Raw genomic sequence first — 19680 nt, forward strand, 5'->3', positions numbered from 1 at the left:
TTTTTATGGTTGTTTTAAACATTATTTCAATGAAAACTTGGAGTTTCGTCTCGTTGGTCACAGGAAAAAAAAATTTGTAGCTATTTGTGTTCGTTACCAACTTTTTCTTATAACGTAAGAGTATAAATCTTAGGATTTCAATAGTATTGTAAAATATTTTAATTTGTTATTCTGACTCATGCGTGACAATATAAAACGTTGAATGAAATTCAATTTATAGACCTATACATACTAAAAATTATGTATTTTTACCAAATCATAAATACATCTGATATTAAACGTTATCAATTATCAATATTCAGGTAGTCTTATATCTTGAAACTCAATAGTATTTTAAGCTTATCAAGTGTTAGTCAATATTAAAACTACATGACAACACGATCGAATTAAAATCACAGGAGAAGAAACCACAACGACACTGTATTTATATAGGCTATATTTATATATATACAGAATACATAGATTCACTGGTTATATATATATATATTTATTTATGGCAAACGGGAATAAAAAAGAGCACGAGGACGTGTTTGCCAGCTTTGAGCTTCCCAAGCAAGTGGATGATGAGAAGGGGGTGTTTGGGACGCCTCTAAGCGGTGGGCACTTAGCGGCTTCGTCGCTGCCGCTTCTAAATGTGTCGCCGGTAGCTAATGAGGAAAGCGCGGTATATCACCTCCTTCTCTCTCTTTTAAACCTAACCCCCCCCCCCCCCCCCACTACTTCCTTCTTCTTCAGCCCGGGTTAAGTGGGCGTCTCACACGCCTACGACACGACGACACGTGCTCAGAAATACCGTGTCTCTCCCATTAACGTTAGTAGGCGTGGAAGCGTCACACACACGTGTGTCACACACTTTTAAGGGTGTGGTGTCCTAAATAATGTTGCCTCTAATATTTCGTGGTTTTGCACGAAAATATTACATTTAATATTTTGCATTTAAAATATTAAATTAATGATATAACCAAATTATTTACTAAAAAAAATTCTTGTTGGATGGTTTTTATGAACTAAAAAAAAGGAAGTGTTTATGTCAGTCCTAGAATGTACTACTGCAATCATGAAATCGTGCAGTATACGGATTAACCATTCGACTGTTTATAGTTAGCATATCATTCATTAAATCATTTTTTTTCCTTAAGAAAACAATAGATACCTGAGTGCATCAGTTTTGTTGGAAAACTTAATTTTTAATTGATTTAATGAATGATAAAATAAATCTAAAGAATTTGAACATGAGGTATTCATATGAACAGTTAAACCAAAACTAAAGACCAAATGTTATAATTTTATAAAAACAATTAAAATAATGACTTGTTTAGTAGAAAAAAACAGTTAATAAACAATTAAATATGGTTAAATAATAATTTTATTTAAAATTATGTGCAAAAACACAACATTTAAGTGGCAAAATATTTTTCCGGATATCTACTATCCCCTTAAAGCTGGGTTTACACAAGAAACACAAGAGCGATTTGACGCAGGCACAACAAGCGTAAGTTAATAAAACACGCAAGCTGCAAGCGTTACCAAGCTCTGTAAAACTAAAAAAAAAAAAAAAAAAAAATTGTAAAAAATCACACAGATAGATAAAGGGCTTCTTTTCGTTATTAATGTTGTTTTTCCTGGATAAAACGTGAAATTATTAATAATTTTAATACGTCATTTATTTTCTCATTGTCCTTTTTTAATTAATGATGTGTTAGGTATGATAGCTTAAACAAATCACATCACTCCATACACATAACGCCTGGATGCTTAAAAGTTTTGGAACACTTCAATTGAAGAATGGAAGACGGGAATGCAAGCCGAAACAGTGAGAAGTTGATAGTTTACCAATTAATGCGTTGCGTGTGTGTCTTGCGTGATTTACAAACGACCGTTTGAAAATTTCGTTATTTAACTTTTTGCGTCTTGCGGTTCTTGTAGAGTTTTTAAACTCTGGCAAAAAAAAAACAGTAATTGAAAGGTCTTCTCTACGAAGAATAAGGTTCGCTTGTTCCAGATTACTGGATTTTCGTAGAACTCTGGTATTAGAGGGGTATTTCCCTTTCCATATCATTATTTTTAATTTACATTTGACATGGTTAAACTTGTAAACTCTATGAGTGGCCGAACATCAACAAAAAAACATATAGTGGATAATGTTTCGTAATTAGCCTGCAGTGTTGAATTTTTAACATATATTTGGACAATATGGATTAGGAGAACTAAATGGAATGAATAACTGAAAATTTTTGGTTTGAAATCAATGCTGGTGACAACTGCGTGGTGTGGTGGAAGTTTTTTAAAAATAATTATTTAATTTTAATCAGCCTTTTAAAAACATAAACGTTCTGTGGATTTTAAAAGCCTAAGTAAAATTTAATACATATTTTTGTAGAATCAAATTAAACCTTATCACATAGTAACCAGTTTAATTGACTTTAAATTTTAAAAAGTTCCAGTTTTATATTCTACTAGGTTCAAAACCCGGCGTGTCCCGGGCCATGTATTAAGTAAATTCAAAACTGAACTGTTATTAGCGCCGTTAGTTCGCTAGCCGCCGCGAGCTCCACTAAGCGGACGGGTCTCGCCGAGGAGGATAGGAAGTTGCCAAACCTTACTATATGACCGTGTAGCGTTCATAGAGAAATGTCACACATATGACTATGTCCTATGATTTTCTTTTATAGAAATGAATTTACCCATGCCGATCGGTTGAACGCGGTATAGAAGTTGATGCGCTGCAGCGCCATCTAGTAGAGAGTTACAAAAAAAAGACAGCATAAACCCCTTCACCATGAAAAAAATAAACATCTTTCTTGGTAATTGGTCAAACAGTGACGTAATTTAACAACGTCATATATACCAATATCAGATAAATGATTTTCGGCCTAGTGTCTTTTGGTCTAGTGCTTTCGGTTTAGTGCCTTTCAGTCTAATGTATTTCGGTCCAATGATTTTCGGCCTACTGCCACATCACTCTGGGTCCCTTCAGAGCCCAGAAACAGGCCACTGAAAATTGTTCTCTTATAGCTTCCACCAGCACATCTCAGCCACAAATCCCGGCTGTGCTTATGGTCCCATCGCTGTTGCTTTCTGTGCGTATCCGTGCGAGGTAAGAACGAGAAAACCTTCCTTTATTTGCTTCGTACGCCGCCACTGTTGATAAAAGGGGGGGGGGGGGGAGTGTGGATCAGGGAGTGACCAGTATTCGTGCAGTCGGATACCCAGCAGACCTGCGTGACCGCATGCACTCACGTGAGGTTGTGGTTAAAAGAGACTTCGCGAACAAAAGGTAGGAGGTGCATTGTAATGTCAAGGCGCAGCACCTAAGTATACAGTCGGCGCAGTAGTTCCCAAACAGTACAATAATGTACTGAAAGCAAGAGGAATCGAGTAGGTCAGTTCTGTGTCTTGAAAAAAAAATATATATATATTTTTTTATTCTGTATGTCACCACAACAGAGCGTATCCACTTTAAAACCGAAGAAGTTGCATTTTTCGGCATTTAACCTCGTTCATGGGAAAGGATGGTTCATGGTGGCATAAATAACTAAAAAAAAAAAAAATTGGTTGTCTATAAGTCGGTTTACGGACGATAGTTTAACGTGACGTCATAACAAAACATTGATGAAATGATTGCATACTTTATGAATAAAATTGAATCATTTTTTTTAATAATAAAAGAATAAATACTTGAAATTATACTAGTAATCAGATTTTAAAATGCAAGAATAATTAACATTTATTGCCGAAATTGTTGTTGTAATAAGCAATGAAAAACCACATTAACTTTTCACTTCACTTTATAAACAGTCGAGTGGAAGAGAGACAGATGCGGCACAAGCGTACAATGAGCGTAACGGGACACAGCGTAACGGAACAATGTGCGTAACGGGACACTTTTTCGTGCGTGCAGCCGGCGTTCATCGATTTATTAGACGTTGTCACGTCAAAAACAAATGAAATATTAACATTTATTAAAAAAAAATTAAGGCGCAGTCGGGATAAGCGTCATTCTCAACGCTGCCTTAGCTCTCTGTTTTTCTCGGCACTGGACGTTTGATGCTTTTTTGGATTCCTTGCGACGCGAGCTTGTCTCCAACTTCAGTTTCCTATAATTCTGAACAAATTTACGAGTCATGTAATGTGAGACGACATTTTAAATTATTTTCAAATTTTCAATTTAACACCGTGTTGTGGTGTGACCAGCAGCACCACACCCTTAGCCAGTCTAGAGACTCCTGGTGGCGAACGAGCTGTATCCCTGATGGGTAGGCAACCACCGTAGATAAACCGGTGGAACGCCCGCGAGTTATGCAACCAGCCACACCAATATCTGCAATGCAGATATTTTTTGAATAAAACTTTCTGATTGGTTGTGACGTATTGCGACACAACCGCCATGGGGCCAGCTGCATAAAAAAAGGGGCCGCGGTAGAAGCAGACGGCAACAGTTACCGACTCCGAGTCACTGCAAGAAGAAGTGAGACAAGACTTAGCAAAGCGCGGTTTTGTCACGGAAGCGGAAGACGCGTCGGGAGACTTACGCAGACGTTGGCACGGATCAGACGCAGAGGACCGAGAGACGTCAAGAAGATTACGTGGTGACGTAAGACGCAACGCCAGAGCATAGTGACCCGTCAGTGGGCTGGTTATTATCGCTTTCTGACGGGGAAGAAATCGGCACAAGACTGAGCGGTGCTAGACGTCAGAACGTGTGAAGAGGTGCCACGAGCATAACTTTGCCTCGGACGACGAGTTCTGCAGAGACGCCAGGAGACGAAGATTCAAGCCGTGCAACGAGCCAGAAGCAGTCGCAACAAGCGGGCTTCGCCGGCGAGCAGGCCAGAGACAGCACGAGTCGACCAGCGGCCGCACCAAGGGAGGGGCCGCACCAGCTCGCGCCGAAGAGTGACGCCGACGAGCCAGTGGACTGCAGCCGCCCAGCCCGAGAGGTGCAGCACGCTCTGGAGGACAACTCGGGGCCTCCGGACAAAGAGCTCCGTCTTAGCAAACATTATTGACAATCGGGTGAGCCACTAGAGTTCTGCAGGTTTTGGAACAGCTGATTTGGAAACTGGTGAAATCTTCGCTGTCCAATCGTCTTAATTAATTTTTATACGTGGTCACGTGACGTTCAACCAGTGGCGGATCCAGAGGTTCATCTCGGAGGGGGCACTCTAGGATTTCAGAGAAGCCAGAGAAAAAATGTCATTAAATACAAATTTAGTAATTTTATCTACTCACACTACACATAACATCCAACCACCAGATTTTATGATTCTACAAGATATTCATTATTTATATTTAAATATTTTTCTGGTTTCAGAAACAATCATTTTTGTCGACAATATTAATGTAGCATACAATTGCCCCTGGTGCCCCCCCCCCCCCCCTTGGATCCGCCACTGCGTTCAACTGTAGCATCTTCTACCAGCCCCCCTTTGTACATTTGCGGGAATCTGTTAACTGAAAGCAGTGTGAAAGGATTTTGTTCATTCTTAGAAGGACACTTGGAGAAAGGAGTTATTGCAGGTCCTAGCCCCAATGACGGCGCCTTCAGAAAACCAGGGGAAGGATTCGTAATGGCTCCAAGCGTCGCCAATGGAAGTTCCAGGCGGGAATAAGAACATTCGCCCTCCCCTTAATACTTCCTGGTGCCTAAATACCGCTTCTGGCACTCACGGTAATTGATACAGTATACACAGAAAAAAAATCTTCGGTATTTTTACAAACGATTCCTTTGGAAACCAGTCACCAATAAATAGTTTTCATACTACAAGAAATGTATTATAACTTGTTATATAGGTTTTTTGAGATCAAACTGATTTTTGTTTTACGAAAATTGGGGCATCATTTTATATTTTAATTGTGTGTTTGTCACGTTAGCTTGCTTAATGCAGCTAACCACCAATTACAAATTTTGTGCTTATGTTGGTTTGAGATAAAACGAAAGATTTAATACTGTAAACCTATTCAAGGAGAGGTTTACAAAAAAACTTTTACTGTTGGAGGCACTCGGACAACACAAAGCATACATGCCCGGGTGAGAATCCGAACCAAGTATTACTGCGAACACTATATTGTACTGATACAGTTGTTTTCATACAAATTAACAAATATCTGTAATGTTACATGAATATTTCTGTTACATTTATGAAAAGGATTTACAGTGTCCAGAGCAGATCCCGTTGTCCTCGTGGCCAATGACAGGACATCGAAGATGGTTCGGGTTTCAATCTGTTTGCATACGTATAGATATTTCCTATGAACCTAAGTTAGGTATAAATTATACATTTGTTTAGGGGAAACATATAGGCATAGAAAATCTAAAACATATTTATGCTAAAATTCCCATACATTGTTAATAACTCCCATTTCATGTTTAAAAATTGGTTGTCTGTAAAGTCGGTTTACGGACGATACTTTAACATGACGTCATAACAAAACATTGATGAAATGATTGCATACTTTTATGAATAAAATTGAATTATTTTTATTTTAATAATAAAATAATAAATACTTGAAATTATACTAGTAATCAGATTTTTAAAATGCAAGAATAATTAACCTTTATTGCCGAAATTATTGTTGTAATAAGCAATGAAAACCACATTAACTTTTCACTTCACTTTATAAACAGTCGACGAAACAGTTCACATGTCGTGGATAGATAGCGCGATTCGTTCGGTTCGCGTCCGTCACCGTAGATAGCAGCACTATAGGGGAATAATATTATTTCGTTTTTATAATACGATTTTATAACAAATACGCATCCCAAATACACCAAACTTATTTATAATGTGTTACAATATTTTTTAAAACATTGTGCAAAATATCCCGGGTGTAATTTGAATTATGTGTAACTGTAAAACACCATTGTTAGTTAAAAACGTATTTGAATATTCAAAATTACTTTTAAATAACCGTTCCGATTATGCTGAAAATAGGTGGACGATCGTTAAATTACATAATATTAATAATTCAAACGACTAAAATATGATTGAAAAGTCAAATCGATGGTTGTTCCAATCGAGTGGAAGAGAGATGTCACTCATTCGTACAATGAGCATAACAGGGCACATCCGTAGTGGGACATCCGTAGTGGGACAATGTGCGATACGGGACACTTTTTCCAGCGTGCAGTCGGCGTTCATCGATTTATTAGATGTTGTCACGTCAAAAACGTTACCAATTTTTTCAGTGTAGTTAATTTTGATTCATTATTTTGTTCTCTTATGAAATAATAATCTAATGAGGGTTTGATAAATCACGTAATTACTTACATTCATTTAAGAATATTTTCCATGAATAATCAGTAAAAAAATACTCTTAATACTATGTCTGAAAGTAATGTCTGTGCTCAACCTTTCCTCCAATACTCTATGTGGGTGCAACATTGATAGCACTGAAAGCTACGAGGGAAACAATTAAAATTTGAATTTGGTGATTGACATGAAAGCAGGGAATTAACCACCTACTTGCAGACTTTTTATACTGGATTCCTTTAGTGCCCAGCCTATGGAAGGTAACGTGAAATTATATGCTTGCATGGTGAGTTTATATTTGTATTTTGTATTAGGATTTTAAATGTGTAAAATTTATAAATGAAAAATATATAAAAATAACTTTTTCGTGCTTTTTTACTACATAATTGATCTTCTCACAAATCGAAACGCAGTTTATGCCTAATAACGACAAATATTACTGAATCATACCTAAAAATATTTGAACATGTTGGTGACATGAGTTAATTTCTGGGTTTAATGTCGAATATATAAAAAATATTTGTTAATATAACTTTTTTAAAAGAGAATATTCAATGGTTTGGTCTACAATTAATCTTATTTTCATGTATTTATGGGTGCTACCATTTTTTTATTTTTGTTTTATACTAATAAATATTTTGTTTCCTTTTATATTTATTTGTTTACTTAACCTCGATTTATGTTAAGATAGTTATCAGTGTACGTTGGATTTTAACTTGGGTGGATCTCTGGAATAATTTGGCATTTTTTAAACGATTACTGGCTCCAGACATTTAAGAAAATATACATTACTTCAACTTTGAACAAATGGAGGAATAGGAAAAACTCCTTTCTTTAGCGTAATGAAATAGGCTACATTCTTTGACTCAATATGTGTTTGTCAGATCAAATATAATTTTTTGTCGATGTACAAAATAAAACGTCGTTTAGGCAACAATATATTTTTTACCAGAACATTCATAGATGTATGTATTTGCATCGTTATACATAAAAAGTTAGTTACAAAAATTTTGAGTGTGCTATGCCCAAACCTAACTCTATTTTCATATGAAGTGTATCCTGTAATACTAAAGTAATCAGCTCAAAAGGATTGGCACTTACATGCTATAGTTTACTTTTCACTTGTTGAGTGTGCAAGTATTTTGGGCGTTTATAATAAAGTACCCATATCAGAATGTATTTTTTTTTTTTAGTGTTTACCACCCAAATTATTGATCATTACGTTTCTGCCAAACTTTGTTAATTTTGTGCATGGGGTTGTTGAAGTGAGATTTTGCATTAACTACTTCCATCGATTGTTTGAATTACAACAGTACTTAACACAAATAATGTCTCTTTATCTTTTAATTAGTTTTAAGATAAAGCTTGTGTTATGTGACTTTCTAATATTCGACTGTTTTCAAAAATAGTATCAGTTGTGCCCATTTACCAAACGTCACTTGCAAAGCAATACATGTTGTATGTTTACGAACATTATCAATCACATTTAATTGTTTACATGTTGACAGGAAAAAAATAGTGACTGAAAAATACATAATAATTACCACTTATTTAAGAAAAGTCTAACTTCAGAAAGGTTACGTGAGACATTTTACCCTCACGGCTATGACTATTTTTTTCGGGGCAGTGTATGAGGATATTCGTGTAGTATTTTCTTGGTTTCCTTTATTATAACCTATAAAATTGAAGTTTTGTTAAGAAAACAGATTTTTAGGTTCTGACAAAGCTATTAAATTTAGGGTCCTATGATTTTACTCTGTTGGTTAGTGATACTTTAGTTTCGAGTGGACAGTCCAAGACAAGATTAATTTAAATTAGAGTAATTTACACTCAAACTTAAAGATTAATTCGTATTGAAATCTTGTACCTCTTCAAGCTGGGAGAATTCAACCAATGAAATTTTTATTTCTGGAAGATTTCCTGCTATATGTTAAGTTAATAATAAAATCTGATTCCACCAAATTATATAAATTTTAATATAAATTTAATGATAAATTTTTATTACAATGTTTAACTTTCAAGACAAATTGAAATTAAGATCTAGTAGTTACATTAAATTCTGTTTAGGTATTTTGCCGTCAATATCAAAACACAGCTTTTAATGTTGTTCTTATGTAATACAGGCTTGAAAATGATTATTTCTTTGAGTGGAAGATTGCCTGTGTCACTTTTTGAAAAACATTTACATTATACACAAGAAAATTTTAAATTTCAGTTGTAACATTAGGTGGAAATAAGTATCTTAAGTGTATATTGTAATAACTTAGACTTAGTTCAAACCTATTTATTGCAGAAGAATTTCTTTGGATTCATACATTTTCACACTATATAAATAACAATTTGAAAATTCTAAATCAAACTTTTTAATATTGCACTTTTCCACTACTTAAAATAAGTAGATGCTCAAAATTTTAGGTTTTAAATGTGTAGAATTTTATATCTATACTTATAAAGCCACAAGACAACAGCAATTTACATTTTAATAAACAAATGTAGGTTCTACGTAGTTTTTACATTAATGAAAACATTTGAACATAAAATACTTCCCTTTATAGCTGTATAACTATATAATGAATAAAAATATAGCAAATAACTCTCAAACATTAATCAGTTTTCTCATTTTACTATACAAAAAAAAGTTTTAAAAATATTATGGATCAATTACATAATTAAACAATGCAAGAACTGGAACTGGACTTCTGTTATTCCTCAATGTGCTGGACTCTTGTGTGCTGGGAGTGATTGTTCAACACAATACTTAATACAGTTTTTCGGTTTTAAACCGTCCTTACATTAAAGCAAGTAATACATTTAGGCAACTGTCAACTTTAAACGATGCTCGTGACACTCCACTTATTTATATATATATATATATATAATTTTCACGTTTAATTTCGCAAGCATACAATGGTTTTTATTAAACACTTCCCATAAAGGTGAACCCCCTCACAAACGTTTTCACGTTGTCAACACTTTTCCTGGCATCCACCGAAGAAAAGGTCAAGCATTTGCCTTTACCGAACACCGATCAACTTCGGAGCACTTCGTAGTCACGTCTCGCTGTGCCCGTGACAGATGACCACCTGGACGACCTCGAGACATTTGTGTGTTTTCAAAGTCGGCAACAGTGACAGCGCACACTGACGGGTTTCAGCCGCAGAGTGACTTACATATGCAGAGCGAGCCTAGGATTCTGTTATATTTTCGCCAGTAAAGCCTATGAGGAATTAAGGTATGTTTCATCTACTATATGGCACGTTTATTTTACATTTGGCTGTTTGAATATATCTTTTCTTGAAATTCAAAGAGAATGTATAACAAAACACGGCTTTAAAATCATTTTTTTTTCACAGTTTAGATTGTGTCTGTCTGGAAAAAAAGGTCCATGTTTTATTTTATTGGTAAGTGTCACTGACGCTGATATTTAAAGCGAGCGTTGTCACGCAATTGAGGACACCATGTATGTGGGTGACGAGACCTCGCTACCGCGCTTCCCGGCAGGTGCTCTGCTCCGGCGGTTCAGTTCTTCGCCGTCGCAGCAGCAGCCGCCGCCGCCGCGGTGGCGCTCAAAATGGCCTCTTCCTCCTCCTCGTCGATCGGCACCGTGCTGTGGTTGTACAGCCCCTGCGCCATGAGCTGCAGCGCCAGGGGGTTCTTGTGGCCGCTCGCCTTCTTGATCTTGGCGCGCTTGTTCTGGAACCAGATCTTGATCTGCGCCTCGTTCAGCCCCAGCTCGCGCGCCAGCTCCTGCCGCCGCCGCTCCGTCAGGTAGCGGTTCTCCGAGAACTCGTGCTTGAGCCGCGCCAGCTGCTCGCCGCTGAACGCCGTGCGCGGCCGCTTCTCCTCGGGCTTCTTGTCCTTGCGCTTGATGCGGCGCGACCGGGGACCTGCAACAACCACCGTGAGGATTAGAGGCCGTGCACACTGCGGCGAGGACAAGACAACAACCTCAGCCCTTGATGCGGCGTGACCGGGGACCTGCAACAACCACCGTGAGGATTAGAGGCCGTGCACACTGCGGCGAGGACAAGACAACAACCTCAGCCCTTGATGCGGTGCGACCGGGGACCTGCAACAACCACCGTGAGGATTACAGGCCGTGCACACTGCGGCGAGGACAAGACAACAACCTTAGCCCTTGATGCGGCGCGACCGGGGACCTGCAACAACCACCGTCAGGATTACAGGCCGTGCACACTGCGGCGAGGACAAGACATCAACCTCAGTCCTTGATGCGGCGTGACCGCGGACCTGCAACAACCACCGTGAGGATTACAGGCCGTGCACACTGCGGCGAGGACAAGACAACAACCTCAGCCCTTGATGCGGCGCGACCGGGTACCTGCAACAACCACCGTCAGGATTACAGGCCGTGCACACTGCGGCGAGGACAAGACAACAACCTCAGCCCTTGATGCGGCGCGACCGGGTACCTGCAACAACCACCGAGAAGATTAGAGGCCGTGCACACTGCGGCGAGGACAAGACAACAACCTTAGCCCTTGATGCGGCGCGACCGGGGACCGGCAACAACCACCGAGAAGATTAGAGGCCATGCACACTGCGGCGAGGACAAGACAACAACCTTAGCCCTTGATGCGGCGCGACCGGAGACCTGCAAAAACCACCGTGAGGATTAGAGGCCATGCACACTGCGGCGAGGACAAGACAACAACCTTAGCCCTTGATGCGGCGCGACCGGAGACCTGCAAAAACCACCGTGAGGATTAGAGGCCGTGCACACTGCGGCGAGGACAAGACAACAACCTCAGCCCTTTATGCGGCGTGACCGCGGACCTGCAACAACCACCGAGAGGATTAGAGGCCATGCACACTGCGGCGAGGACAAGACAACATCCTCAGCCCTTGACGCGGCGTGACCGGGGACCTGCAACAACCACCGAGAGGATTAGAGGCCATGCACACTGTGGCGAGGACAAGACAACAACCTTAGCCCTTGATGCGGCGCGACCGGGGACCGGCAACAACCACCGAGAGGATTAGAGGCCGTGCACACTGCGGCGAGGACAAGACAACAACCTCAGCCCTTGATGCGGCGCGACCGGGGACCTGCAACAACCACCGTGAGGATTAAAGGCCATGCACACTGCGGCGAGGACAAGACAACAACCTTAGCCCTTGATGCGGCGCGACCGGGGACCTGCAACAACCACCGAGAGGATTAGAGGTCGTGCACACTGCGGCGAGGACAAGACAACAACCTCAGCCCTTGATGCGGCGCGACCGAGGACCTGCAACAACCACCGAGAGGATTAGAGGTCGTGCACACTGCGGCGAGGACAAGACAACAACCTCAGCCCTTGATGCGGCGCGACCGAGGACCTGCAACAACCACCGAGAGGATTAGAGGCCGTGCACACTGCGGCGAGGACAAGACAACAACCTCAGCCCTTGATGAGGCGCTCCCGCGGACCTGCAACAACCACCGAGAGGATTAGAGGCCGTGCACACTGCGGCGAGGACAAGACAACAACCTCAGCCCTTGATGCGGTGCGACCGGGGACCTGCAACAACCACCGTGAGGATTAGAGGCCGTGCACACTGCGGCGAGGACAAGACAACAACCTCAGCCCTTGATGCGGCGTGACCGGGGACCTGCAACAACCACCGTGAGGATTAGAGGCCGTGCACACTGCGGCGAGGACAAGACAACAACCTCAGCCCTTGATGAGGCGCTCCCGCGGACCTGCAACAACCACCGAGAGGATTAGAGGCCGTGCACACTGCGGCGAGGACAAGACAACAACCTCAGCCCTTGATGAGGCGCTCCCGCGGACCTGCAACAACCACCGAGAGGATTAGAGGCCGTGCACACTGCGGCGAGGACAAGACAACAACCTCAGCCCTTGATGCGGTGCGACCGGGGACCTGCAACAACCACCGTGAGGATTAGAGGTCGTGCACACTGCGGCGAGGACAAGACAACAACCTCAGCCCTTGATGCGGCGCGACCGAGGACCTGCAACAACCACCGAGAGGATTAGAGGTCGTGCACACTGCGGCGAGGACAAGACAACAACCTCAGCCCTTGATGCGGCGCGACCGAGGACCTGCAACAACCACCGAGAGGATTAGAGGCCGTGCACACTGCGGCGAGGACAAGACAACAACCTCAGCCCTTGATGAGGCGCTCCCGCGGACCTGCAACAACCACCGAGAGGATTAGAGGCCGTGCACACTGCGGCGAGGACAAGACAACAACCTCAGCCCTTGATGTGGCGCGACCGGGGACCTGCAACAACCACCGTGAGGATTAGAGTCCGTGCACACTGCGGCGAGGACAAGACAACAACCTCAGCCTTTGATGCGGAGAGACCGGGGACCTGCAACAACCACCGTGAGGATTAGAGTCCGTGCACACTGCGGCGAGGACAAGACAACAACCTCAGCCCTTGATGTGGCGCGACCGGGGACCTGCAACAACCACCGTGAGGATTAGAGTCCGTGCACACTGCGGCGAGGACAAGACAACAACCTCAGCCCTTGATGCGGCGCGACCGGGGACCTGCAACAACCACCGTGAGGATTAGAGGCCGTGCACACTGAGGCGAGGACAAGACAACAACCTCAGCCTTTGATGCGGAGAGACCGGGGACCTGCAACAACCACCGTGAGGATTAGAGTCCGTGCACACTGCGGCGAGGACAAGACAACAACCTCAGCCTTTGATGCGGAGAGACCGGGGACCTGCAACAACCACCGTGAGGATTAGAGTCCGTGCACACTGCGGCGAGGACAAGACAACAACCTCAGCCCTTGATGTGGCGCGACCGGGGACCTGCAACAACCACCGTGAGGATTATAGACCGTGGACACTGCGGCGAGGACAAGACAACAACCTCAGCCTTTGATGCGGCGCGACCGGGGACCTGCAACAACTACCGTGAGGATTAGAGGCCGTGCACACTGCGGCGAGGACAAGACAACAACCTCAGCCTTTGATGCGGCGCGACCGGGGACCTGCAACAACCACCGTGAGGATTAGAGGCCGTGCACACTGAGGCGAGGACAAGACAACAACCTCAGCCCTTGATACGGCGCGACCGGATACCTGCAACAACCACCGTGAGGATTAGAGACCGTGCACACTGCGGCGAGGACAAGACAACAACCTCAGCCTTTGATGCGGCGCGACCGGGGACCTGCAACAACCACCGTGAGTATTAGAGGCCTTGCACACTGCGGCGAGGACAAGACAACAAACAACCTCAGCCCTTGATGCGGCGCGACCGGGGACCCTCAACAACCACCGTGAGGATATGAGGCGATGATACTGTGGTGTGGAGGACAAGATAACTACCTGTAGGACCTTTAGCACTCGACGACACCGGGTCAACACACTGCAGGGCAATAACTTAACAATGAAAACCAAGATAATAGTATTGTCCACATCTTTCAAAACTTGGTGACATTGGATCTACAATCTTCAAGTCCATCTCTCGATGATAATAACCAAGGGAAAAAATTTACCACATCCTAAGGAACTTGGTAACACTAGGATCCACCATCTGCCAGACCATGCTTATACAATGATAACCAACACAATAAGAGTACCACATTATGCATAACTTGGTAACACTAATATCTACAAACTACAGGGTCATAAGCAATAACAGTATCACATCCTTAAGCACTTGGTGATACTTGGATCAACTGACTTCAAGACCATCCCTAACTAAACCAGTAATTTAATTACAGCCAAGAGTTTTTCATAACATCAGCAGCAGAAGCATCATCAATTGGTGACGACAAAGACATGCCAAAACCTTTGCAGATGTGACACTACTGCATCTTCAGTACCACAGTGTTATCAAATGACTGGTGGCGGCAATATATCGTGCGGCGTTGTGCCGTGATTTATTTTATAAATATGCCCACACAGTAAAAGAAAATACGTATGCAATTTGTTATGCCTTATCAACGAGCGCTGCAATTAGGGAATGCCGTCACTAAAGTGATTATAGTTTATTTCAGTAATTCCCTAATGAGGAGGTGGACGTGTACTTAAAAGTTTTTCAACCACATTCTTTAAGCACGTTGACTCTAAACACTTTAAAAATGGCTAGTATTATTGAATACATCGATTCAAATTTGTGGTACGTGCATAAGAGTGTACGGTGACTCGTCTAGTTGCGTTCTTTCACAATGTATTCTCGGGCCTCAGCCAATGAATCGCTAGAGGCTGCTTTTACGCACATTATATAAATGGGCAGTTCTCAGAAACCGTCGTCAAATGTACTGTGGATCTCCAAAGAGACCGGTGAGTAAAGAAGGCCGAAAGGCCGTCATGCACTCTTATATACGGGCTTGCATACGGCAATGCAGGGAAGGACAAAAGTTGTACCGAGAAAGTATTCCAATGAGACGCTTTTGAAGCCTTAAGTCACTGTTGGTGGCATCAGTTTAGGGCAGTGGTGGTGATGTGGAATTTGGGTAATGTTGGTTGCTGAACTAAATATTTTTGCTTAAATTCTCGTGTCTTGTCTTGCCTCTCATAATTTCATAACAGCATATGCCGATTCACCGATTGAGTTCGGTGCATACGTTGTATGATGGTCTGTGCTTATCTAGTTGTATTCTATTAAGCCCTAATGTACATATAAATATGGATATCTTGGTTACGGTTTATAATATGCCCCGAGACGGCCCATCGGTAGGACACAGATCTGTTATTATGTGCCAATTTAAGTAATTTTATAGCAATTTTAATTCTTTGGAGTTTAATTTTTTTTAATTTTGTATTTTCATGTGTGAATTTTAATTTTCGGCGAATGTCTCCTATCGTAGTGCAATCGTTTCTGCATGAAAGTTTATTTTATTTGTCAACACCCTCGCTAGTTGTCGGTAACTTTACTTAGTAGTTTTGTCAGTGCGCTTAATTCGCACTTCATGCCATAGTGCTGGTATCGGCGATCCTTCCCCGAGCCCCCCTGCGTCTAGATACGTTCCTGCAAGCCTGCAGCATTCTGCCAGTTCACATTGGTGCCATCCGCGCGTTTTGTTTATGGAAGTTGCGGATGGAGCGAACCAAAGTTCACAAAGCCAAAGAGAAACTTCATATGAATTTTAACGAGATTGCCAGCATTTTAGTAAAAATTCCTTGTCGAAAATCAGGTCCAAAGCCGGGATGGAATTTTTTTTTCCAATTTTTTTTTTTTTCACTTTTATCTGAGTTATTTCATTATATAGTTTAAAATTATGCTCTAAAAATTTTAATGATTCGATAGTCGATTACAATAACGATTTTTTAAAAACAATTTTTTAAAAGTTTTTTTTAATTGTATACATATGTATAAATATGAAAAAAAAATGAATAGGCCCTACAAAATCCAATAATTAAAGAATTTTTATAATAATTCTCCTCCTACTGAAGTAAACATTTTTTGAACGATAAACATAGTTTTGCAGTAATAAAGTAGGCTATGAATTAAATATAAATAATATTAGTAAGTGATTAGGAATTATTAATATGACAAATAATTTTCACCATTAATTTCTATCTTGAATCTGCTAACGGACTCAAACCTTTGGTGGTACATGTGGAAGTATTTAGTTGCAGTAACCTGCAGTTGAAGGAGTTGTAGAAGGGGGTGCAGGCGACGTGAAATAAGCCAGATCAGCCCCGCAAGCTAGAGACACTCGGTGTTCTCCACGCTCCAACGAAACACGCACCGCACACCATGAATACGAACCAACGTGCGGCGATGTGTTTCGTTATGGTCCGCAAGACTTGTTAACCACGTTCAGTGACGTCAAAGGTAAGCAAGCGCAGAATATTATTTTATGTGTGCGTTAAATAAACTACTTTGACAGTGAAATATGAAAATTTTGTTCACTGAAAAAAAAAAATTTTAATTCAAGCAATTTACATATTAGTGATTTGTTTTATAGTTATTTAATTTGAAAAATGGAGTAAAATAAATTTGTGTCGCCACTGTATTGCCATATCAAAAAGTGAAAACATAGATGAGAATGCTACGATAACAGTGCTAGCATTAAATTTCATTGCAAATAGGTTTGGCTCATTAACAACTATGGTAAAAAGAAAATGGAACCACTGACAAAATTTCATTTCATTTAATACTTATTACAGATAACTTACATCGCTAACCTCTTATTCGTTTCACACCACCAACATGTACCCGAATGGTGTACAACGTGGCACCAGTGAGATAAATGCCGCCCGAAATGTGTGTCAGAACGTCTTCAATTGGTTGTCTGTAAAGTCGGTTTACGGACGATAGTTTAACGTGACAACGTCATAACAAAACATTGATGAAATGATTGCATACTTTTATAAATAAAATTGAATCTTTTTATTGAAATATCACTATTTTGTATGGATACAAAGAGGTAGTGAAATGAAATCTACTATTTAATTAATAAATTTACTTTTATTTGCACTCATTAATTCAAATATGTTTATTACTTTAACGAAGAGATTATTTAAACTATAACTTTTATACATGTTTGCTATTTAACTTCTTCCAATCTGTGTTATTTTGTTAAGGATAGGACGATGATAGGAAAAGTAGGAAACGAATGGAAGTGTTTCAAGTTTAATGTGCCTCGAATCAGTCAATCAGTTCAATCGAGTGGAAGAGAGATAGATTCGGCGCAAGCGTACGATGAGCGTAACGGGCCACAGCGTAATGGGACAATGTACGTAACGGGACACTTTTTCGTGCGTGCAGCCGGCGTTCATCGATTTATTAGAAGTTGTCACGTCAAAATGTGTTCGTGATCACACAGCATTTTTTTTTTTTCCTGGAGGAATCTCTCTCAACGGCCTTCGATGTTTACCGCGTCTCCGGCTGGTATCGCGATACGTCTGCTCACAGCTACTAGTCCGCCGGGGATCTCTGGCAGAGCGCGGCGGAGCTACGAAAACACCGGGAAGGTTCGCAATTCGCCATTGACCGTGGCGACGACGAAGCGACGAAACGCCCGTTGCCCGGACAAAGCCGCCCTCTGACGTCACGCGTCTCCGTGACAAAGACCGCCCGCGTTGGGAAGGGGGGGGGGGGGGGGGTAGGGATACATTTCGAAAACGAACGCGGGGAAGTGAGTACATGCTACACACACACAACTCCCTGCTATCCCTTGGGGATGAAATGCGAAGAGTCGAAGAGGGAAGCAGATGTTGCGAATGTTTACCGTGCGGTAAGGGATGCGCTGTTTTGCGGCTTTCTAGCCCCCCCCCCCTCCCCCCGCCCTTCCTCATCCCATTGTCCCGTGGACACGTCCGGGAGCCCATCTCATTCTCTGCCCCCCTAAACCCCCAAAAACCTTCCCCCCCCCCACCCTCTTCCTTAAACCGATCCTCACACACATGCACGCACGCACAAACACGCCATTGTACCCATATTTCTGACAATGCGCGTTCATAAATTATTACGTCAGCGGGGACAGCAATGATGCAGGGGGAGAAGGGGGGGGGGGGTCTGAACTACGCTCCCGTGCGCCGTGCGTTTTGACATGTCCACATCGGCAAACCATCTCCATTATATTTTAAGCGAAATATACTGAACAAGTGCAAAATAATAACTATAATAATAATTTAACCGCAATTTCGGACAGTGCCACAAATTGTATCGACTGTGATGTTTGTTTCCCGATTTCATTCGGATACATGTACAGTTAACTTCAATGAAACCCTTAAAACACTTAATTTTACCCTATTAACGTTCTTTCAAGTTAAGTAAATTTCGAACAAAAACTTTCCTTTGCTTCAATCACGACTGTGCCAGCCGGCCTAAGACCTTAACAGCTGATTTGGTTGGTAGCCTACATGCAGGGGCGAAAATCTGTAGGATTCCCCGTTGTGTTGAAGGGGGGAAAGAGCAGGTAAGGGGTGAAAGTTCATTTTTCATACCCGTTTTGTAGTTATGATTTTGCAAGCGCAAGCAAGCCCCCAGAGGAGGGGCTTTTTTATTCCAAGGGGTCTCCGTGCCAAACCCTTGGGATTTACGCCCATGTGTACATGGTTAACCAGTCTGGAGCTTCATGAATTAGTGTTTTTTTTATTACGTCACAACATCCATCTGTCAAACGCTGTGTTAAGAACAGCGGCTCTGGGCTTCAGAGCGAACTAGTGACAAATGCTGGTTACTAAATATTGCCAGGGTTCGGGTTACAAGTTAGTGGAGCACGCTAGTTGCCCCAGGACGTCTGCTCATGTTCACTTTAATTTTCGAACCTACACTGTGAACATATTTTGTACTTTTTACAAGGAAAAATCATTGGAAACTCAGCTGCCAGCGATATCACTTGTAAAACTTCAAGGCAGAGCTTTGTACAATTGCAAATGGTGCGAAGCTCCGCCTTACTAATTTTACAAGTGATATCGTCGGCAACGAATTTTTCAAAGACTATCCTTGCGGAAGTACAAAAATTATTTTTACAG

General features: G+C 41.7%; 1 protein-coding gene across 1 annotated transcript in view; it reads right to left on the bottom strand.

Moving 5' to 3' along the window:
* Window positions 1-10772: 10772 nt before the first annotated feature.
* Window positions 10773-19680, bottom strand: part of LOC134528263 (homeobox protein engrailed-1-B-like) — a 78539-nt gene continuing 69631 nt past the window's right edge. The window contains exon 3 of the mRNA XM_063361735.1: window positions 10773-11140. Coding sequence (XP_063217805.1) covers window positions 10773-11140 — 368 coding nt within the window. The remainder of the gene's footprint in view (window positions 11141-19680) is intronic.

Source organism: Bacillus rossius, chromosome 1 (genome assembly GCF_032445375.1).
Source record: "Bacillus rossius redtenbacheri isolate Brsri chromosome 1, Brsri_v3, whole genome shotgun sequence".
Classification (NCBI taxonomy): Eukaryota; Metazoa; Arthropoda; class Insecta; order Phasmatodea; family Bacillidae; genus Bacillus; species Bacillus rossius.